The sequence below is a fragment of the Moschus berezovskii genome, chromosome 6, assembly GCF_049115385.1.
Source record: "Moschus berezovskii isolate FMDL1 chromosome 6, NW_MosBer_1.0, whole genome shotgun sequence".
NCBI classification, from domain to species: Eukaryota; Metazoa; Chordata; class Mammalia; order Artiodactyla; family Moschidae; genus Moschus; species Moschus berezovskii.
This window is the reverse complement of record NC_142465.1, coordinates 104412868-104430559: the sequence shown is the minus strand read 5'-3', so window position 1 is coordinate 104430559 and position 17692 is coordinate 104412868. Positions and strand designations below refer to the sequence as shown.

The 17692-nt window shown below is 34.6% G+C and overlaps 1 protein-coding gene across 6 annotated transcripts; it reads right to left on the bottom strand.

Annotated features, from left to right (window-relative positions):
• Positions 1-260: 260 nt before the first annotated feature.
• Positions 261-8573, bottom strand: LOC129536341 (NKG2-A/NKG2-B type II integral membrane protein-like). 6 transcript variants are annotated; one of them, XR_016037676.1, is made up of 7 exons: positions 7901-8573; positions 7279-7377; positions 6738-6791; positions 5906-6078; positions 4213-4282; positions 3785-3905; positions 261-2759 (listed from the first exon to the last, which is right to left on the bottom strand). XR_016037676.1 is itself a non-coding variant. In XM_088837334.1 (7 exons), the coding sequence occupies exons 1-6, from the start codon at positions 8106-8108 to the stop codon at positions 3788-3790; spliced, it is 732 nt and encodes a 243-aa protein (XP_088693460.1). In that variant the 5' UTR covers positions 8109-8570; the 3' UTR covers positions 261-2759; positions 3785-3787. The 6 variants fall into 6 exon arrangements, 4 of the variants coding, with proteins under 4 accessions (XP_088693460.1, XP_055251162.2, XP_088693461.1 ...); XR_008681800.2 differs by having other exon boundaries at positions 4222-4282; positions 7901-8570; XM_088837334.1 differs by having other exon boundaries at positions 4222-4322; positions 5906-6057; positions 7901-8570.
• Positions 8574-17692: the final 9119 nt, after the last annotated feature.

Genomic DNA, 17692 nt, shown 5'->3' with positions numbered 1-17692 from the left:
ATCCTTTCATTGTTTGAGAAGTGGCTGAAAGTACTAATTTGGACTTTATTGAGTAAAGAATACAATCTGCAAAATGTAAGGCACTAATTAAACTAAGGCATATTAAATGAATAAATTCTTACAGATGAGTGTAAAATATATTTATTTTGAAAAATAAGAAAAAGATAAAGTAGAATTCAAAGAAACAATACATTATACTTAAAAATTAATTATATATACTTACATACAAATAAAATATATAAAGTTTACAATAATTTTAAAATTAGGTTAAATATATATGAAATAACCTCCCACTTCTAAGAATGTTCATAATTTAAAACATTTTGTTTAATACAGCCATATATATAGAAGAGTTATTTTAATAACTGCTGTTCTAGTTAGAATTTTTTAATGAAAAAATAAAGAGGAAATTTAAAAAGAGGAAAAAATGGTATGATGCAACACAAGATGATAGAACTAAAGTTAATATACTGTCACAAAGAAGGGAATAACCTTGTTGAAAAGATGAAGCATGTTTCATAACAATATACTGAGGATCCAAACCATTAGCAATTACAAAAAAACTGCATGTACTTAATAGTACAAGTTCAACAAAGATTTGAGAAAAGTATGTAGATTAAATAATCATTAATGGAAATTTAAACAATTACCTCTCACTGCTCATCGGGCAAGCAGATATACCAGTAAGGCTACAGACAGATCTAAACTAGACAATTAGCCAACACATTTGTTCACACACACACTTATATACTCATATAGAATACTCACATTTTAAATTACACTAAATAGTCCAAAAATTCACTATATATTTATAATCCTGATTACATTAACATGAAATATATAGAACTATAGTGTCACTATAGCAGCCTTAAGTCAAATTTGGCAGATGACACTTGAAATGTGAGTATTCAAATTTAATTTTTAATTAATTATTAAAAAATAAAAATTTAAGATTTCCTCCTCATTCACACCAGCCACATATAATAGAGATATAGATTGCTTCCAGATTCATAGAAATTCTTTACAATTTAAGCTAAAAGGTAATAACCAAAAATGTGAAAAACTTTATCTAGTTTTAAGTTCAGTTACACATTTATAAATAACATATGAACTAAAGAAAAATCCACAAAGGTCTCAATTTTTATATGATTTAAAAGGAAAATGCAATAGTAAAATCTGCCTTGTGAAATATTGATTACCTTAAATGCATCAGTTCAGTTTAGTTCAGTCGCTCAGTCGTGTCCGACTCTTTACAACCCCAAGAATCACAGCACACCAGGCCTCCCTGTCCATCACCAACTCCTGGAGTTCACTCAAACTCACATCCATCGAGTCGGTGATGCCATCCAGCCATCTCTTTCTCTGTCGTCCCCTTCTCCTCCCGCTCCCAATCCCTCCTAGCATCAGACTCTTTTCCAGTGAGTCAACTCATCGCATGAGGTGGCCAAAGCATTGGAGTTTCAGCTTTAGCATCAGTCCCTCCAATGAACACCCAGGATTGATCTCCTTTAGAATGGACTGGTTGGATCTCCTTGCAGTCCAAGGGACTCTCAAGAGTCTTCTCCAGCACCACAGTTCAAAGGCATCAATTCTTCGGTGATCAGCTTTCTTCACAGTCCAACTCTCACATCCATACATGACCACGGGAAAAACCACAGCCTTGACTAGACAGACCTTGGTTGGCAAAGCAATGTCTCTGCTTTTTAATATGCTATCTAGGTTGGTCATAACTTTCCTTCCAAGGAGTAAACATCTTTTAATTTCCTGGCTGCAATCAGCATCTGCAGTGATTTTGGAGTCCCCAAAAATAAAGTCTGACACTGTTTCCACTGTTTCCCCATCTATTTCCCATGAAGTGATGGGACCAGATGCCACGATTTTCGTTTTCTGAATGTTGAGTTTCAAGCCAAACTTTTCACTCTCCTCTTTCACTTTCATCAAGAGGCCTTTGAGTTCCTCTTCACTTTCTGATATAAGGGTGGTGTCATCTGCATATCTGAGGTTATTGAATAAGCTTAACATCTGTTAAAGATATGGCTTTCATTGTATAAACTTCCTACAAAAAAAGTTCTATAAACTCTAACGGTAACAGTAATGAATAATAACACTTAAAATTATACTAGGTCTTTCACAAAGTCTCCAGGTAATATTAAAAAAAAAGGAATGCTTTCCAATAGAGCCTTGAGAACAAAACTTGCCAGCTTACATAATATTAAGGAATTCAGTCCTGTCTCTTTGTGAAAATGGATGAAGAAAATATTTCAACCTAAGTATGATATATGCACTGATTTTAAGAGAAAGAAAATACAGAATGATCACTGTGGTTTCATTTCAGGAATGCTTGACTGGTTAATATTTGAAGTAAATAGGAATATTTGGAGGAAAAAACTTTATAAATTTTATTTTTAAATTTATTTATTTTAATTGGAGGCTAATAACAATTTTGTGGTAGTTTTTGCCATACATAAGCATTATTTAAAAAAGCATTTCTCATTCTATTGAATAAAAAATAAAAATGAAACACTACTGATTGGTTACAAAATTTATAAGAAAAAATAAATAATATGGAATTGATTTCATAGTAAACAAGTATGATCAAAAAATCCTTAAACTTCATACTTGAAGATAAAGTAGTGGAATATATTCCCATAATATGGGAATGATACATGTAGGACCTTTACAATACCTTCTATTTGACACTGAAGATAAAAGCTTGCAGTGTAAAAATAAGTCAAGAAAAAAAAACAAGGCAATTGCACCTGGAAAGAAGAAATAAAATGTGATTATTTATAGTTGCAATATCTGTTTTTATTTTAAAAATCCAGAGGAATGTAAATTTGAAACAATAGAATTAATACATAAAATCAGAGAGGTCATTGAACATAAGATCAGCCTGTAAACCCCTGTTTTTGTTTGTTTATTTCTGCTGCAGCAGCAAAAATTACTGAAAATTTAAAAAGTAAAGATGACATTTACAAAAGAATAGCTATGAAATACCCATATTTCTCTAAGATTTCAATGCTGAAAAATGTAAAAGATGATAAGTGAATTTCCTTGACAGTCAGTGGATGGGACTCTGTGCTCCCCAGCATGGGGGGGGTGCAAGTTGGATTCCTGGCTGGGAAACTAAGATCCCACATGCCATCTGGAGTGGCCAAAAATAATTAAATAAATAAAATAGAAAGAAATTAAGAGAAAACCTAAATTATTGGAAAGATAAAGCATGGTACTTATTGGGAGAGTCAATATTGCAAAGATGACTTTACAATTTACTTTAAAGATTAAATGCAGTCCCAAGCAGTTTTTTAAAACAGCTTTGTTGAGGTGTGATTTACATAGCATAAAATTCATACATTTACAGTGTATAATCAGTTATTTTATATATATTTGTAATTTGCAACCATCACCACTATCAAAATCTAGAAAGTATTCATCACTGTTCAGTTAGCAGTCATTTTCTATCCCCACCTCCCCACAGCTCTTGGTCATCACTAATCTGCTTCTGATCTCTCTTTTCTTATTTTTTATATTTCTTGCAAATGGTCCTATATACCATGCGATCCTTTAGAAAGTTTGATTGCCATAAATATATTATTGAGCAAAAAAATTCAGACACCGAAGGAATGATATCTGTACTTTCTGGTGTGCATATTAAATTTCAATAGTTTTTGGAAAAAAAAATCCATTATTCAAAAAAAGAATATAATGCATTTTGAAATTATGCAATCATACTATTATTTCCATTTCATAAGAGATGAAGTTACCCAACAGCAGCCAAACTTACTTTTTAATTCTCAAGCTTGTGCTTGCAAGTATACATATTTGGGAATTCACAATCATCTGACTTTATGACCCCTGTGGATAACACTGCACAGTTTCTTTTCTCAGGTGATGAGTCTGATATCCTGTAATGGAAAGCATTGCATAATTCTGTTATGATATATGAGGACAGCTCATGAAGTTATAACATTTCTGTATAACAGTAATAAAAAGATATTTTGAAAGTGGTGTTTTTAACATAATTTCAGGCAGAGTTTGTTATTAGGAAAATGGAATACTGAGTATCCCATTTTTTAATATTTCTATCAACATTTTATTAACTTTCAACATCTTTTTTCATCATTGTATAATTCAAACAAAGCAAATGTTTTAATAATATTCTTAAAATATATTTTTTAAATATGTTCCTTCTCTATATAGTATTGTACTTACTGTACTTACTGTTGTTTGAAAGTTGAGCCATTTTGCCATATCCACGGGTGATCACGGCCTTCACGAAAGACTGAAATCCATGACATAATTGATAGGGACTTCAGAAATTTCTACACAGAAGTATTTTTGTTTAATCACTATGAAAAAATTCATTAAGTCTTAAAATGCAAATAGTGTGCTCTTTCATAGGATCCTGACTTTTCTGAACAAGATGAGTGTTCGAACCAATCTAGCACTAAAAATACAAAGTTGAAAGTTTTAATATTTGTCAAAGCATTAACCAATGTCTGTAGTTTTGATTAAAAATAAACTCAAACATTTATGTTTATCAGTGTCATTGCTCTTCTTATGTTAATAAGAAGTCTGATTCATGCAATTTAATTGCTACCCATGTTGTCAAATTAAACATAGCAAGGTTTTAAATGTTTTGAGATTCTGTGACTTTCATTTTTCCAGATACTGTGATTATATCACTGGATTGCGCTACTATTTTTCTCAGAGTTTCAGCTTTAGAAAGAAATTAAGGGATTGAAATTGAGAAAATAAGTGACACGAAAGACAAATCTTTGATTTTCTGGGACGCACATCATTCTTTGCCTAGATAAACCCCAAATCAATCTTTTTTCTGTATTGCTGGAATCCAGTGGACAAGACAAAGGGTCAGAGACTCATTTCTCTCTGCTCCTCAGTGCTAAGTACAACTGTAAACATGATAACTAATGAAAGACACAAGAACAGAGGACTCTGAAAGGTGGAAAGAGAAGGGCGATGTGGTTGGAGACTTAACAGCAAGCTGTAGGAGGGGGCACAGATAAGCCATTCCATTCTTCCTGTGTGTTGAGGGGAATCCTGTTGACAATACCACGTGAGCCTTACAAAGTGTCCATCAGGACACCTGCTAACAAGGAGCAGTTAGAGGACGTTCCCCTGCCTCACAAAGAGAACTAGAATTGCGAGGCCAAGATGCAGGTGGGACCAGCAAAGAGGATCTCATGTCTAAAAGTACTGAACCCAGGAAGCCTTTTTTCCCTGAAGGCATGAGACTCCATCTCCACTCAGAGACATTGGATAGAATAGATTTTAAATGCTATATTTACATAATGAGCAACAGACATTAACAAACCCCATGTAAATGCAAGAATATGGATGAATTGCAAAACTAGTACATAGGAGTGTGCAGAGACTGAAAGAATGCATACAGTTTGAGTCTATGTACATGAAGAGCAAAAGCATGCAAAGAGATTCTATAACATCAAACGCCATGACGGTGGGTAAGTAAGGAGGACACATAGGTGATGAGAAGTTACAGAGGATGAGGTGCTGGAAAGTTGAAACTTCTAATCCACAATCTGATGTGTAATTACATGGTTCTATTTATTTTGTGATCTATGTGAAAATGTGTGATATGTATACTTTCCTTGATATATATTAAAATCAAATAGCACAGTTTATCTTAGAATATAATAGCACTTGGAAAAGCATGGTTTTCAGTGAAAAGCAAGAACGGAAATAATCAAGCATGCATTCATAGGATAAAATATTAATAAAATATAAAGTTGTATTCCATTATTTAATAACATAACAGGCCTTAAACAAACTACAAATACATACAAAAACACAAGTGAATTCTAACAAATATAATATTGACTGAATCAAGCCTTTAACAAAGTGTTGGAAATATTTGATATCTTACCAGTTCCTCTTCATTATCTATATAAAGCAGAGTAGAGTTCCTAGAAGCACAGGCTGTCAAACTCACATTCCACGTTTTTTTTTCAAAAGTAGTATAATAGCAGTTGTTGGAATATGTAAACCAGTCTTTTGGACAGCGACCACAATGGTATTCTGAAGAAAGATTGTGAATTTCTAGCCAAAAAATATTGAATTTTAGAAAATAAAAGTCAATTTACATATATGCATGCTGCTGCTGCTAAGTCGCTTCAGTCGTGTCCGACTCTGTACAACCGCATAGACGGCAGCCCACCAGGCTTCCCCGTCCTTGGGATTCTCCAGGCAAGAATACTGGAGTGGGTTACCATTGCTTTCTCCAACATATATGCATAGATATAGACATATTTATGTATATACATGTTTATACAACGTATCTATGCATCCTCAAGGCCGGTACATATTAAACAAACCAACGCATACATTCACAGAAAGGGTTAGTCTCTCATAACCCAAGTTATGTCTCCATATAAAGCAAGCACACAGAAATACCCACTCTTTATACATCCTGAAAATCAAGAAATGAAACCTCTGCTTTAGAATAATAAACTTAGTTGTCTCTTATCATATTATAGCAGAAGGAAATTAGAACTAATTTTCAACAATTGTTGTATTGTTCATGTTGATCATATTGTTGTATAGGCGGAAGCATTCTCCTATAATCATTAGTTATAAATATTTGTTGCTCTATTTTGCAATTAATGTTCTACCCCATAAACTATTCTTATTTTCATTAGCCTAAGATAGAGACAAAATGCCAACTGTATATATGCCAGAGCTTTAAAATGATTATGTACCTTTCTGGAGCCTTGTTATCCGAGAGGAGTTTTTCTGTTCCTGTATTAGAGTAGCTACAAAATTAATCATTATAAAAGTTAATATTGCTCTAAATAAATCATAATGATTTTAGTAGCTGAGTTAAAAAATTTGGTTTATTGTTTAGGATTAATCTAAAATAAAACTGATTTTACCAAGACAAATTAATTAAGCATTGATGATTTGGTAGAAAAAATATTTCGAAAACCAAAAGGAACAGATGCCACCACCTCTTACAGTATTTGTTTTAACCAATATTAAGAATTAATTTGTGTTTATCAATAAGTTCTTTTAATCTCCTAACACATGTTTTTGAGTTATGAAATCAGAATATACAAATACATACCCTCTGTAAATATTCTGTGTTGTACATTTTTGACATATTCAGAATTACCATTACACATTTAGCCTAAATGCATATATTTTAATGATAGGCACATTCTATAATATTGTGAAATGTTTAGAGGACTGACCATCATTAAAGTGAAAAGTTCCCTTACAGGTTTTAAAAAATGTACTTACAGGGAGTAATAATGATCATTGTTACCACAGTGGACATCAGGACAAGGCAGATGATTCCGAGGATCCCAGCAATGAGCTTCTCTGGAGGTGACGGTGAACCTGCAGGGAGAGAAAAGGAACTACTGAGAAAGGAGTAATGGGGGCAATTGTTTAGAGAGTAGACATACACTGCTACTGCTGCTAAGTCACGTCAGTCGTGTCTGACTTTGTGTGACCCCATAGACTGCAGCCCACCAGGCTCCCCCATCCCTGGGATTCTCCAGGTAAGAGTACTGGAGTGGGTTGCCACTGCGTTCTCCGAGGCATACACTAGAACCCATGTAAACAGGGAGCTGTGTATATAAACTTGGACCCCAAACTCAATTTCTCCCACTGTAGTCTTTCTCTCAGAATATACCATTGCATTTTCAACAAATTTAATGCTGCATTAGTATAAAGCCTACAAATGTCAGCAATGCCAGAATGAAAGTAGTTCTCTGATTTCACATTAGATACGATACCCAGTTTTAAGCTGTCTTCCTCAAAATGAAAAATATGTGAGCTTATCCCCTACTCCTCTACACCTTTGCACCCCACCTGCACATCCTAGAACAGTTCCACCTAGTGACTGGTAATGTTTTACCTTTGGAGTGGTAGTTCTCCTCATTCTCTTGGAGATTCTGAGAAGTCTTCCGGAGATTCTGAGAAGCACTTTGAAGATTTAATTCTGCATACGTTAATTCCTGCTGAGCTATTGAAATGAGACCTTTAGAGCCCTTGGGTTTTATTCTCTGTCTCTTTGAGTTCTTGACTCCCTTCAGTTCTGCATAGATTAATCCTTGGTTATTCATCTCTGAAGTTGAGTGATGTCAAGGACTGTGCTCTAAGTGAACTGAGGAATGCGTGGTGTATGTGAGACAAGAATCCTACTGCAGTAACACGGGCGGGGCAAAGAGCTTGCTGTTCACTTTGCAGCTGAACAAACTTAAAGCCTGGTTCTAAATTCCTTGAAACTTCAAACAAGGATTTCATGATAGAACACTTTCTTTAAAAAAAGATATTTTATGTTTGACAATATATTATTGGTTAAACAATGAAAAGCAATAAATCAGGGAATAATAAAGAAGTTCATGACTAATAATATCCTCATTAAGTTAAAGTCAGATTCCACAGAAATATTTTAACAGCATTACAGTGCTTGTATTAAAATGAAAATATTGTGTATTACAACAGAGAGATTCAACTATAATTTTGATTATTTTGAAATCCAACACTGGTTATAGACTAAGTACTTTAAAGATGAGGATAAAGTTGGCATTTCCTGCACTAAATTACAGTATATGGTGACTTACATTTATTTATTAAAAAGGGTACCAAATGCTCTTTATTTTGAATGGTTGAGGAATTCTGAGAAAACTTTAAAAATTGAGGTACTACTTCATATATTGAAAAATATTATGTGACAAACTAAATATAACCTAAACAATATTAAAAGTAAAGCAATAGAAAAAGACTTAAAAATATTTATTTTACAAACATAACTGATAATTGATTTAGTGGCTGAGGTCTGAATCCACAAAATGATAAACAAATATAGGTCATTCATGTAGGAACACTGTTGGTTCAAACTTCCAGAAGGATCTTATAGATGTCAAAGTTAGTAAAGGTCATTTTATTTGTCTAAGTGACGATAATTGCTTATAAAATCCAGAAAACATAGCTTAATAATTCAGTCAATGGATGCATTAGTCAGAAAGATCTGCAAATTAATTATGGATTTGAAACTTAAAGAACTGTGTTCTTTAAAAGTTATTTAGTGTCTAGGAACCTGTATTATTGATCTAACATGGAAATAATATGTAATATATAATGCATGTTACACTGAGCACTCAATCTGGTGCCTATATGTTCTATAAATGTTAGTTTTTAAAACTACTGCTTAAGTTGCAATTTCTGTGTTACTACTTCTGATTCATATCAGTTAGCGCCTGGAAAGCAATTTATTAAACAAGAGTGTCTTTAATTAGTAGAGTACATCTTTTTTGAAATGTTTGTTCAATATTTTAAAAAATCTTTTCATTACTTACAGTTAAGGTTATATTAGCATTTGGGAGCTACTTCATCTTGATTTTTATTAAAAATAAAATTGATTTTATTCAATCTAAGTGCATATATAAAGAATTATGTTTGGCCTTTTTATGCAATGAATTCTTTTCCAAGAATCTATTTATAGAAGTTGAGAGAAATATATATTAACACATTATACAGGAAACCTACCTACTACTGATTATAAAATCCCAAACTAGTTGTTCTCTGTCAAGATGCCTGCAGATTTCACTCAAGATTATATACAAATCCAAGTATGCACTTGACTAGCATTCTACAGACATTAATTTGAATAGCTGGAGAAATCTTCCATCATATTTGATATTTTATGGTTGTTTTTTACCCTGAGTTATTTTTTTAAAAAAAACTAATATTATACTTTGATTTTGTTGTATATTAACTATACCTCAGTTGCTTCACATCTAACATTTTCCAGTTCCCACTAAGTGAGATGGTCTAGTAGAGAGACAGGCGAGAAAGGACACATACCTTCTGTTGGCCAGAAAGTCGTGCATCCTTTAGTGGGGAGGTCAGATTACTCTCATAAGAGGCCTGATATAGCTGGGTAATAAAAGGAGAAATTTAAAAACATAAATCCAGGACAAGAATAAACCATGTCTGTGACCTTCACATACTGCCCTGTGAAGGCTCAGAGTGAAGTGAGAGTGGAAAAAGTTGATTTGTCATCAATGTGTCACTTCAGGTTTGAACAGGAAATTCTCACATTTGGGCTATTTGAAGAGAGTGTAGCTCATCACACACCTCCAGAAAATAGGAAACTTTGGACTCCAGTTGAAAGGACAGATGGACCTCTAAGTGTTCTATTTATATTTTCAATTTTCAAATGCCTCTGAGAGATTATTTCCATATTCTACAAGATCTGAGGAGACTGAGGTTTAACCACCCATGCAGCTATCTTGCTTCCATCTCAATCATGTATAGTGCAAACTTAGAATACTTCAAGTTTTTCTTTTAAACTAGATTGCTAAATCTTGGCAGTACATATGCCTTTTCCTCACATCCATTACTTCATTTCCATTGTCATTAAAAAAGTTCTATGAATCATAATCCCATTTTCAATAAATATTTAAAGATATTTGTCCCTAAGTATCCTGAGAAATTACTGCATTGCCAACCATAATGTACCTGCCACAGAGTCCATCACTTTCTAAATACCATCTCTCTTTCTCTGCCTTAGTTCTTACATTCATCTTTAATCTTATGAAATAAATATTTTAACATATAAATTTCCTCTGATAAAAATAAAGTCCCCTTGAAAAGTGAAAGTGAAGTCGCTCAGTTGTGTCCGACTCTTTGAGACCCCATGGACTGTAGCCTACCAGGCTTTTCCGTCCATGGGATTTTCCAGGCAAGAATACTGGAGTGGGTTGCCATTTCCTTCTCCAGGGGATCTTCCCAACCCAGGGATCAAACTCAGGTCTCCCGCATTGCAGGCAGACGCTTTACGCTCTGAGCCCAGGTAAGCCCCTTGAAAGGATAAATATAAACAATATTAAATGACATAGGTTGAGATATTAAATAACTACTCATCATATCAGATAACTCATCACTTCCCAGCTACCCACCTTTAAACTTTACATTCTTTCTTCCCTTCGCTTTTTGTTATAATGAAAGAAGTATTAGTATTTTTAATTTCTGTCCACCCATTCCTACCTTTCGAGATCAAATGAGTCAGCACAGGCCTGTCCACTGTTGATCACCATCAGTTTGTTTTACTTTCCTAGTTTCTTCCCACTTCTGTTTTCTCCTTAGGATTCACTTTGTTAGTCCTTCACAACATGAAAAGTGTCAGTTCTTACCCCCAAACTGAACCGTTTTCAGACTACTTGCAATCCAGCATTTTCCTGAGTGCTCAAACCAAAAACCTAGGATGAAATTGAGGCAGGGTCATAGAGGTTTGTGATGTGACTAAGATTGGAAGAATACTACTGGCAATGTCAAGAGATGTCCAATATGCTGTCAGAGTAGGAAATGGAAACTCACTCCCTTGCCTGGAGAATTCCATGGACAAAGGAGCCTGGTGGGCTACAGTCCACAGGGTCACAGAGTCAGACACAACTGAGCAACTAACACACACATCAAATCAGTCATGGATTCATCCTCCAATCCTCAATCACGCCTAGTTGCCTATATTTTACTGATAGATAGAGTGCCTGATGAACTATGGATGGAGGTTCGTGACATTGTACAGGAGACAGGGACCAAGACCATCCCCATGGAAAAGAAATGCAAAAAAGCAAAATGGCTGTCTGAGGAGGCCTTACAAATAGCTGTGAAAAGAAGAGAAGTGAAAAGCAAAGGAGAAAAGGAAAGATATATTTTACTAGGAATACTTATATCACAATATAAACCCAAGTCAAACTTTGCAGTTCAAGAAAAGGTAATTTTTAAACATATTTAACAAAACAATTATGGCAGAAAGTGAAGAGGAACTCAAAAGCCTCTTGATGAAAGTGAAAGAGGAGAGTGAAAAAGTTGGCTTGAAGCTCAACATGCAGAAAACTAAGATCATGGCATCTGGTCCCATCACTTCATGGCAAATAGATGGAGAAACAGTGGAAATAGTGTCAGACTTTATTTTTGGGGGCTCCAAAATCACTGCAGATGCTGATTGCAGCCAGGAAATTAAAAGACGCTTACTGCTTGGAAGGAAAGTTATGACCAACCTTGATAGCATATTAAAAAGCAGAGACATTACTTTGCCAACCAAGGTCCGTCTAGTCAAGGCTATGGTTTTTCCCGTAGTCATGTATGGATGTGAGAGTTGGACTGTGAAGAAAGCTGATCGCCGAAGAATTGATGCTTTTGAACTGTGGTGCTGGAGAAGACTCTTGAGAGTCCCTTGGACTGCAAGGAGATCCAACCAGTCCATCCCAAAGGAGATCAGTCCTGGATGTTCATTGGAAGGACTGATGCTAAAGCTGAAACTCCAATACTTTGGCCACCTCATGCGACGAGTTGACTCACTGGAAAAGACTCTGATGCTGGGAGAGATTGGGGGCAGGAGGAGAAGGGGATGACAGAGAATGAGATGGCTGGATGGCATCACTGACTCGATGGACATGAGTCTGAGTGAACTCAAGGAGTTGGTGATGGACAGGGGGGCCTGGCGTGCTGTGATTCATGGGGTCGCAAAGAGTTGGACACAACTGAGCGATTGAACTGAACTGACATCACTGGACAGATCTTCTGTACATAAAATCAATAAGGCAGCAGAGAATCTAAGTGACACAATAGAACTGATGAATTTAATTGGTATCTATAGGACATTACATATAAAACCCCCAGAATATCCTTTTAAGTGAACATGGAACATTCTCAAGGATAGACCACATACTAGAACACAAAATATGCCTTATGAATTGTAAGAGGTAGAAATTATTTCACACATCTTTTCTGACCACAACTCTATGTAAATAGAAATAAAATAAGAAATAAAATAAAATTAGCAAAGAGTGATTACATGGAAACTAAAAACACAATACTAAAACCCAATGGGTCAGCAATGAAATGAAAGAGAAAAATCAGAAACTACCTAGAGACAAATGATGATGAAAAGACAACCTTATAAAACCTATGGGACTGAGCAAAAGCAGTTCTAAAATGGAAGGTCAGAAGGATACAGGGCTTTCTCAAAGAAGAAAATCTCAAATATACAACCTAACCTACCACTTAAAAAAATTAGAAAAAGAGGAACAAATAAACCCATAAGTCATCAGAAGGAAGGAAATAACAAAGATCAGAGAGGAAATAAATAAGAGATTAAAAACAATAGAGGAAATAAAGAAAAAAAAATTTTTTGAGATTGTAAAGAAAATCAAGCCAAGCTCATCAAGAAGAAAAGAGAGCTTGAATTTTTTTTTTTTTTTCACAACATGAACTTAAATCTATTTTATTCCAAAGTCAATGGACATCAGTAAAAATTAAATATGAATAAAATGTATAAACATATACTTACTGTTCTTATATAAAAATTACATTAATTCCAAATGACAAATAATATTATTTTGTTGAAACTGAATAGCAAATTTAATGAGAAAGATAAATTTCAGGTCTAGTTCTCATTTACTGTAACTACAATTTAACTTCAATGACAATAATGTGGAAAATGACTTTTATTTTTATTTTTTTATTTTTTTTAATTATTTTATTTTATTTTTGATTGTGACTTTCTCAAAATTTATTTATTTTTTTTTATAATTTTTTTTCTTTACAGTTAAAAGTATTTTTATTAAAAAAGCACAAATGCAAAGAAATGAACAGAGGAAAATTTATGCGTCGAACCTGGACTGGTCACTTATGATAATATACATGCTACAATTCCATTCTCCCCAATCATTCCACCTTCACCCTCTCCCACAGAGTCCCAAAGACTGTTCTAAATGCCTATGTCTCTTTTGCAGTCTCTTATACAGGGTTCAGGTTACCATTTTTCTAAATTCCATATATATGCGTTAATATACAGTATTGATGTTCTTCTTTCTGGCTTACTTCACTCTGTATAATTGGCTCCAATTTCATCCACCTCATTAAAACTGATTCAAATGCATTCTTTTTGATGGCTGAGAAATACTCCATTGTGTATATGTACCAAAGCTTTCTTATCCATTCATCTGCAGATGGACATCTAGGTTGCTTCCATGTCCTGGCTATTATAAACAGTGCTGCAATGAACATTGGAGTACATGTGTCTCTTTCAATTCTGGTTTCCTCGGTGTGTATGCCCAGGAGTGCGATCGCTGGATCATATGGCAGTTCTATTTCCAGTTTTCTGAGGAATCTCCACACTGTTCTCCATAGTGGCTGTACTAGTTTGCATTCCCACCAACAGTGTAAGAGGGTTCCCTTCTCTCCACACCCTCTCCAGCATTTATTGCATGTAGACTTTTGGATAGCAGCCATTCTGACTGGTGTGAAATGGTATCTCATTGTGGTTTTGATTTGCATTTCTCTGATGATGAGGGATGTTGAGCATTTTTTCAGGTGTTTGTTAGCCATCTTTATGTCTTCTTTGGAGAAATGTCTGTTTAGTTCTTTGGCCCATTTTTTGATTGGGTCACTTAGTTTTCTGGAATTAAGCTGCAGGAGCTGCTTGTATAATTTGGAGATTAATCCTTTATCAGTTGCTTCATTTGCTATTATTTTCTCCCATTCTGAAGGCTGTCTTTTCACCTTGCTTAGAGTTTCCTTTGCTGTGCAGAAGCTTTTGATTTTAATTAGGTCCCATTTGTTTATTTTTGCTTTTATTTCCAATATTCTGGGAGGTGGGTCTTGGAGGATCCTGCTGTGATTTATGTCGGAGAGTGTTTTGCCTACGTTCTCCTCTAGGAGTTTTATAGTTTCTGGTCTTACATTTAGATCTTTAATCCATTTTGAGTTTATTTTGGTGTATGGTGTTAGGAAGTGTTCTAGTTTCATTCTTTTACAAGTGGCTGACCAGTTTTCCCAGCACCACTTGTTAAAGAGACTGTCTTTTCTCCATTTTATATTCTTGCCTCCTTTGTCGAAGATAAGGTGTCCATAGGAGCGTGGGTTTATCTCTGGGCTTTCTATTTTGTTCCATTGATCTATATTTCTGTCTTTATGCCAGTACCATACTGTCTTGATGACAGTGGCTTTGTAATAGAGCCTGAAGTCTGGCAGGTTAATTCCCCCAGTTCCATTCTTCTTCCTCAAAATTGCTTTAGCTATTCGAGGTTTTTTGTATTTCCATACAAATTGTGAGATTATTTGTTCTAGTTCTGTGAAAAATATTGTTGGTAGCTTGATAGGGATTTCATTGAATGTATAAATTACTTTGGGTAGTATACTCATTTTTACAATATTTATTCTTCCAATCCACGAACACGGTATATTTCTCCATCTATTAGTGTCCTCTTTGATTACTTTCACTAGTGTTTTATAGTTTTCTATGTACAAGTCTTTTGTTTCCTTAGGTAGATATATTCCTAAGTATTTAATTGTTTTCGTTGCAACAGTGAATGGAATAGTTTCCTTAATTTCTCTTTCTATTTTCTCATTATTAGTGTATAGGAATGCAAGGGATTTCTGTGTGTTGATTTTATATCCTGCAACTTTACTGTAATCATTGATTAGCTCTAGTAGTTTTCTGGTAGAGTCTTTAGGGTTTTCTGTGTAGAGGATCATGTCATCAGCGAACAGTGAAAGCTTTACTTCTTCTTTTCCAATTTGTATTCCTTTTATGTCTTTTTCTGCTCTGATTGCTGTGGCCAAAACTTCCAGAACTATGTTGAATAGTAGTGGTGAGAGTGGGCACCCTTGTCTTGTTCCTGACTTTAGGGGAAATGCTTTCAGTTTTTCACCATTGAGGATAATGTTTGCTGTGGGTTTGTCATATATAGCTTTTATTATGTTGAGGTATGTCCCTTCAATTCCCACTTTCTGGAGGGTTTTTATCAAAAATGGATGTTGAATTTTGTCGAAGGCTTTCTCTGCATCTATTGAGATAATCATATGATTTTTATTTTTCAGTTTGTTAATGTGGTGTATTACGTTGATTGATTTGCGGATATTGAAGAATCCTTGCATTCCTGGGATAAAGCCCACTTGGTCATGATGTATGATCTTCTTAATGTGTTGTTGGATTCTGATTGCTAGAATTTTGTTAAGGATTTTTGCATCTATGTTCATCAGTGATATTGGCCTATAGTTTTCTTTTTTTGTGGGGTCTTTACCAGGTTTTGGGATTAGGGTGATGGTGGCCTCATAGAATGAGTTTGGAAGTTTCCCTTCCTCAGCTATTTTCTGGAAGAGTTTGAGTAGAATAGGTGTTAGCTCTTCTCTAAATTTTTGGTAGAATTCAGCTGTGAAGCCGTCTGGACCTGGGCTTTTGTTTGCTGGGAGATTTTTGATTACAGTTTCAATTTCCGTGCTTGTGATGGGTCTGTTCAGATTTTCTATTTCTTCCTGGTTCAGTTTTGGAAAGTTGTACTTTTCTAGGAATTTGTCCATTTCTTCCAGGTTATTCATTTTATTGCCATATAATTGCTGATAGTATTCTCTAATAATCCTTTGTATTTCTGTGTTGTCAGTTGTGATCTCTCCATTTTCATTTCTAATTTTATTGATTTGGTTCTTCTCCCTTTGTTTCTTGATGAGTCTGGCTAGTGGTTTGTCAATTTTATTCACCTTCTCAAAGAACCAGCTTTTGGCTTTGTTGATTTTTGCTATGGTCTCTTTTGTTTCTTTTGCATTTATCTCTGCCCTAATTTTTACGATTTCTTTCCTTCTACTGACCCTGGGGTTCTTCATTTCTTCCTTTTCTAGTTGCTTTAGATGTAGAGTTAGGTTATTTAGTTGACTTTTTTCTTGTTTCTTGAGGTGTGCCTGTATTGCTATGAACTTCCCCCTTAGCACTGCTTTTACAGTGTCCCAGAGGTTTTGGGTTGTTGTGTTTTCATTTTCATTAATTTCTATGCATATTTTGATGTCTCTTTTGATTTCTTCTATGATTTGTTCATTATTCAGCAGCGTGTTGTTCAGTCTCCATATGTTGGCACTTTTAATAGTTATTCTCCTGTAATTGAGATCTAATCTTACTGCATTGTGGTCAGAAAAGATGCTTGGAATGATTTCAATTTTTTTGAATTTACCTAGGCTAGATTTATGTCCCAGGATGTGATCTATCCTGGAAAAGGTTCCGTGTGCGCTTGAGAAAAAGGTGAAATTCATTGTTTTGGGGTGAAATGTCCTATAGATATCTATTAGGTCTAACTGTTCTATTATATCATTTAAAGATTGTGTTTCCTTGTTAATTTTCTGTTTAGTTGATCTATCCATAGATGTAAGTGGGGTGTTAAAATCTCCCACTATTATTGTGTTATTGTTAATTTCCCCTTTCATACTTGTTAGTAATTGTCTTACATATTGCGGTGCTCCTATGTTAGGTGCATAAATATTTATAATTGTTATATCTTCTTCTTGGATTGATCCTTTGATCATTATGTAGTTTCCTTCTTTGTCTCGTTTCACAGCCTTTGTTTTAAAGTCTATTTTATCTGATATGAGTATTGCTACTCCTGCTTTCTTTTGGTCTCTATTTGCATGGACTATCTTTTTCCAGCCCTTCACTTTCAGTCTGTATGCATCCCTCGTTTTGAGGTGGGTCTCTTGCAGACAACATATATGGGGGTCTTGTTTTTGTATCCATTCAGCCAGCCTTTGTCTTTTGGTTGGGGCATTCAACCCATTTACGTTTAAGGTAATTATTGAAAAGTACGATCCCGTAGGCATTTTCTTTATTGCTTTGGGTTCAAGTTTATACACTCTTTCTGTGATTCCTGTCTAT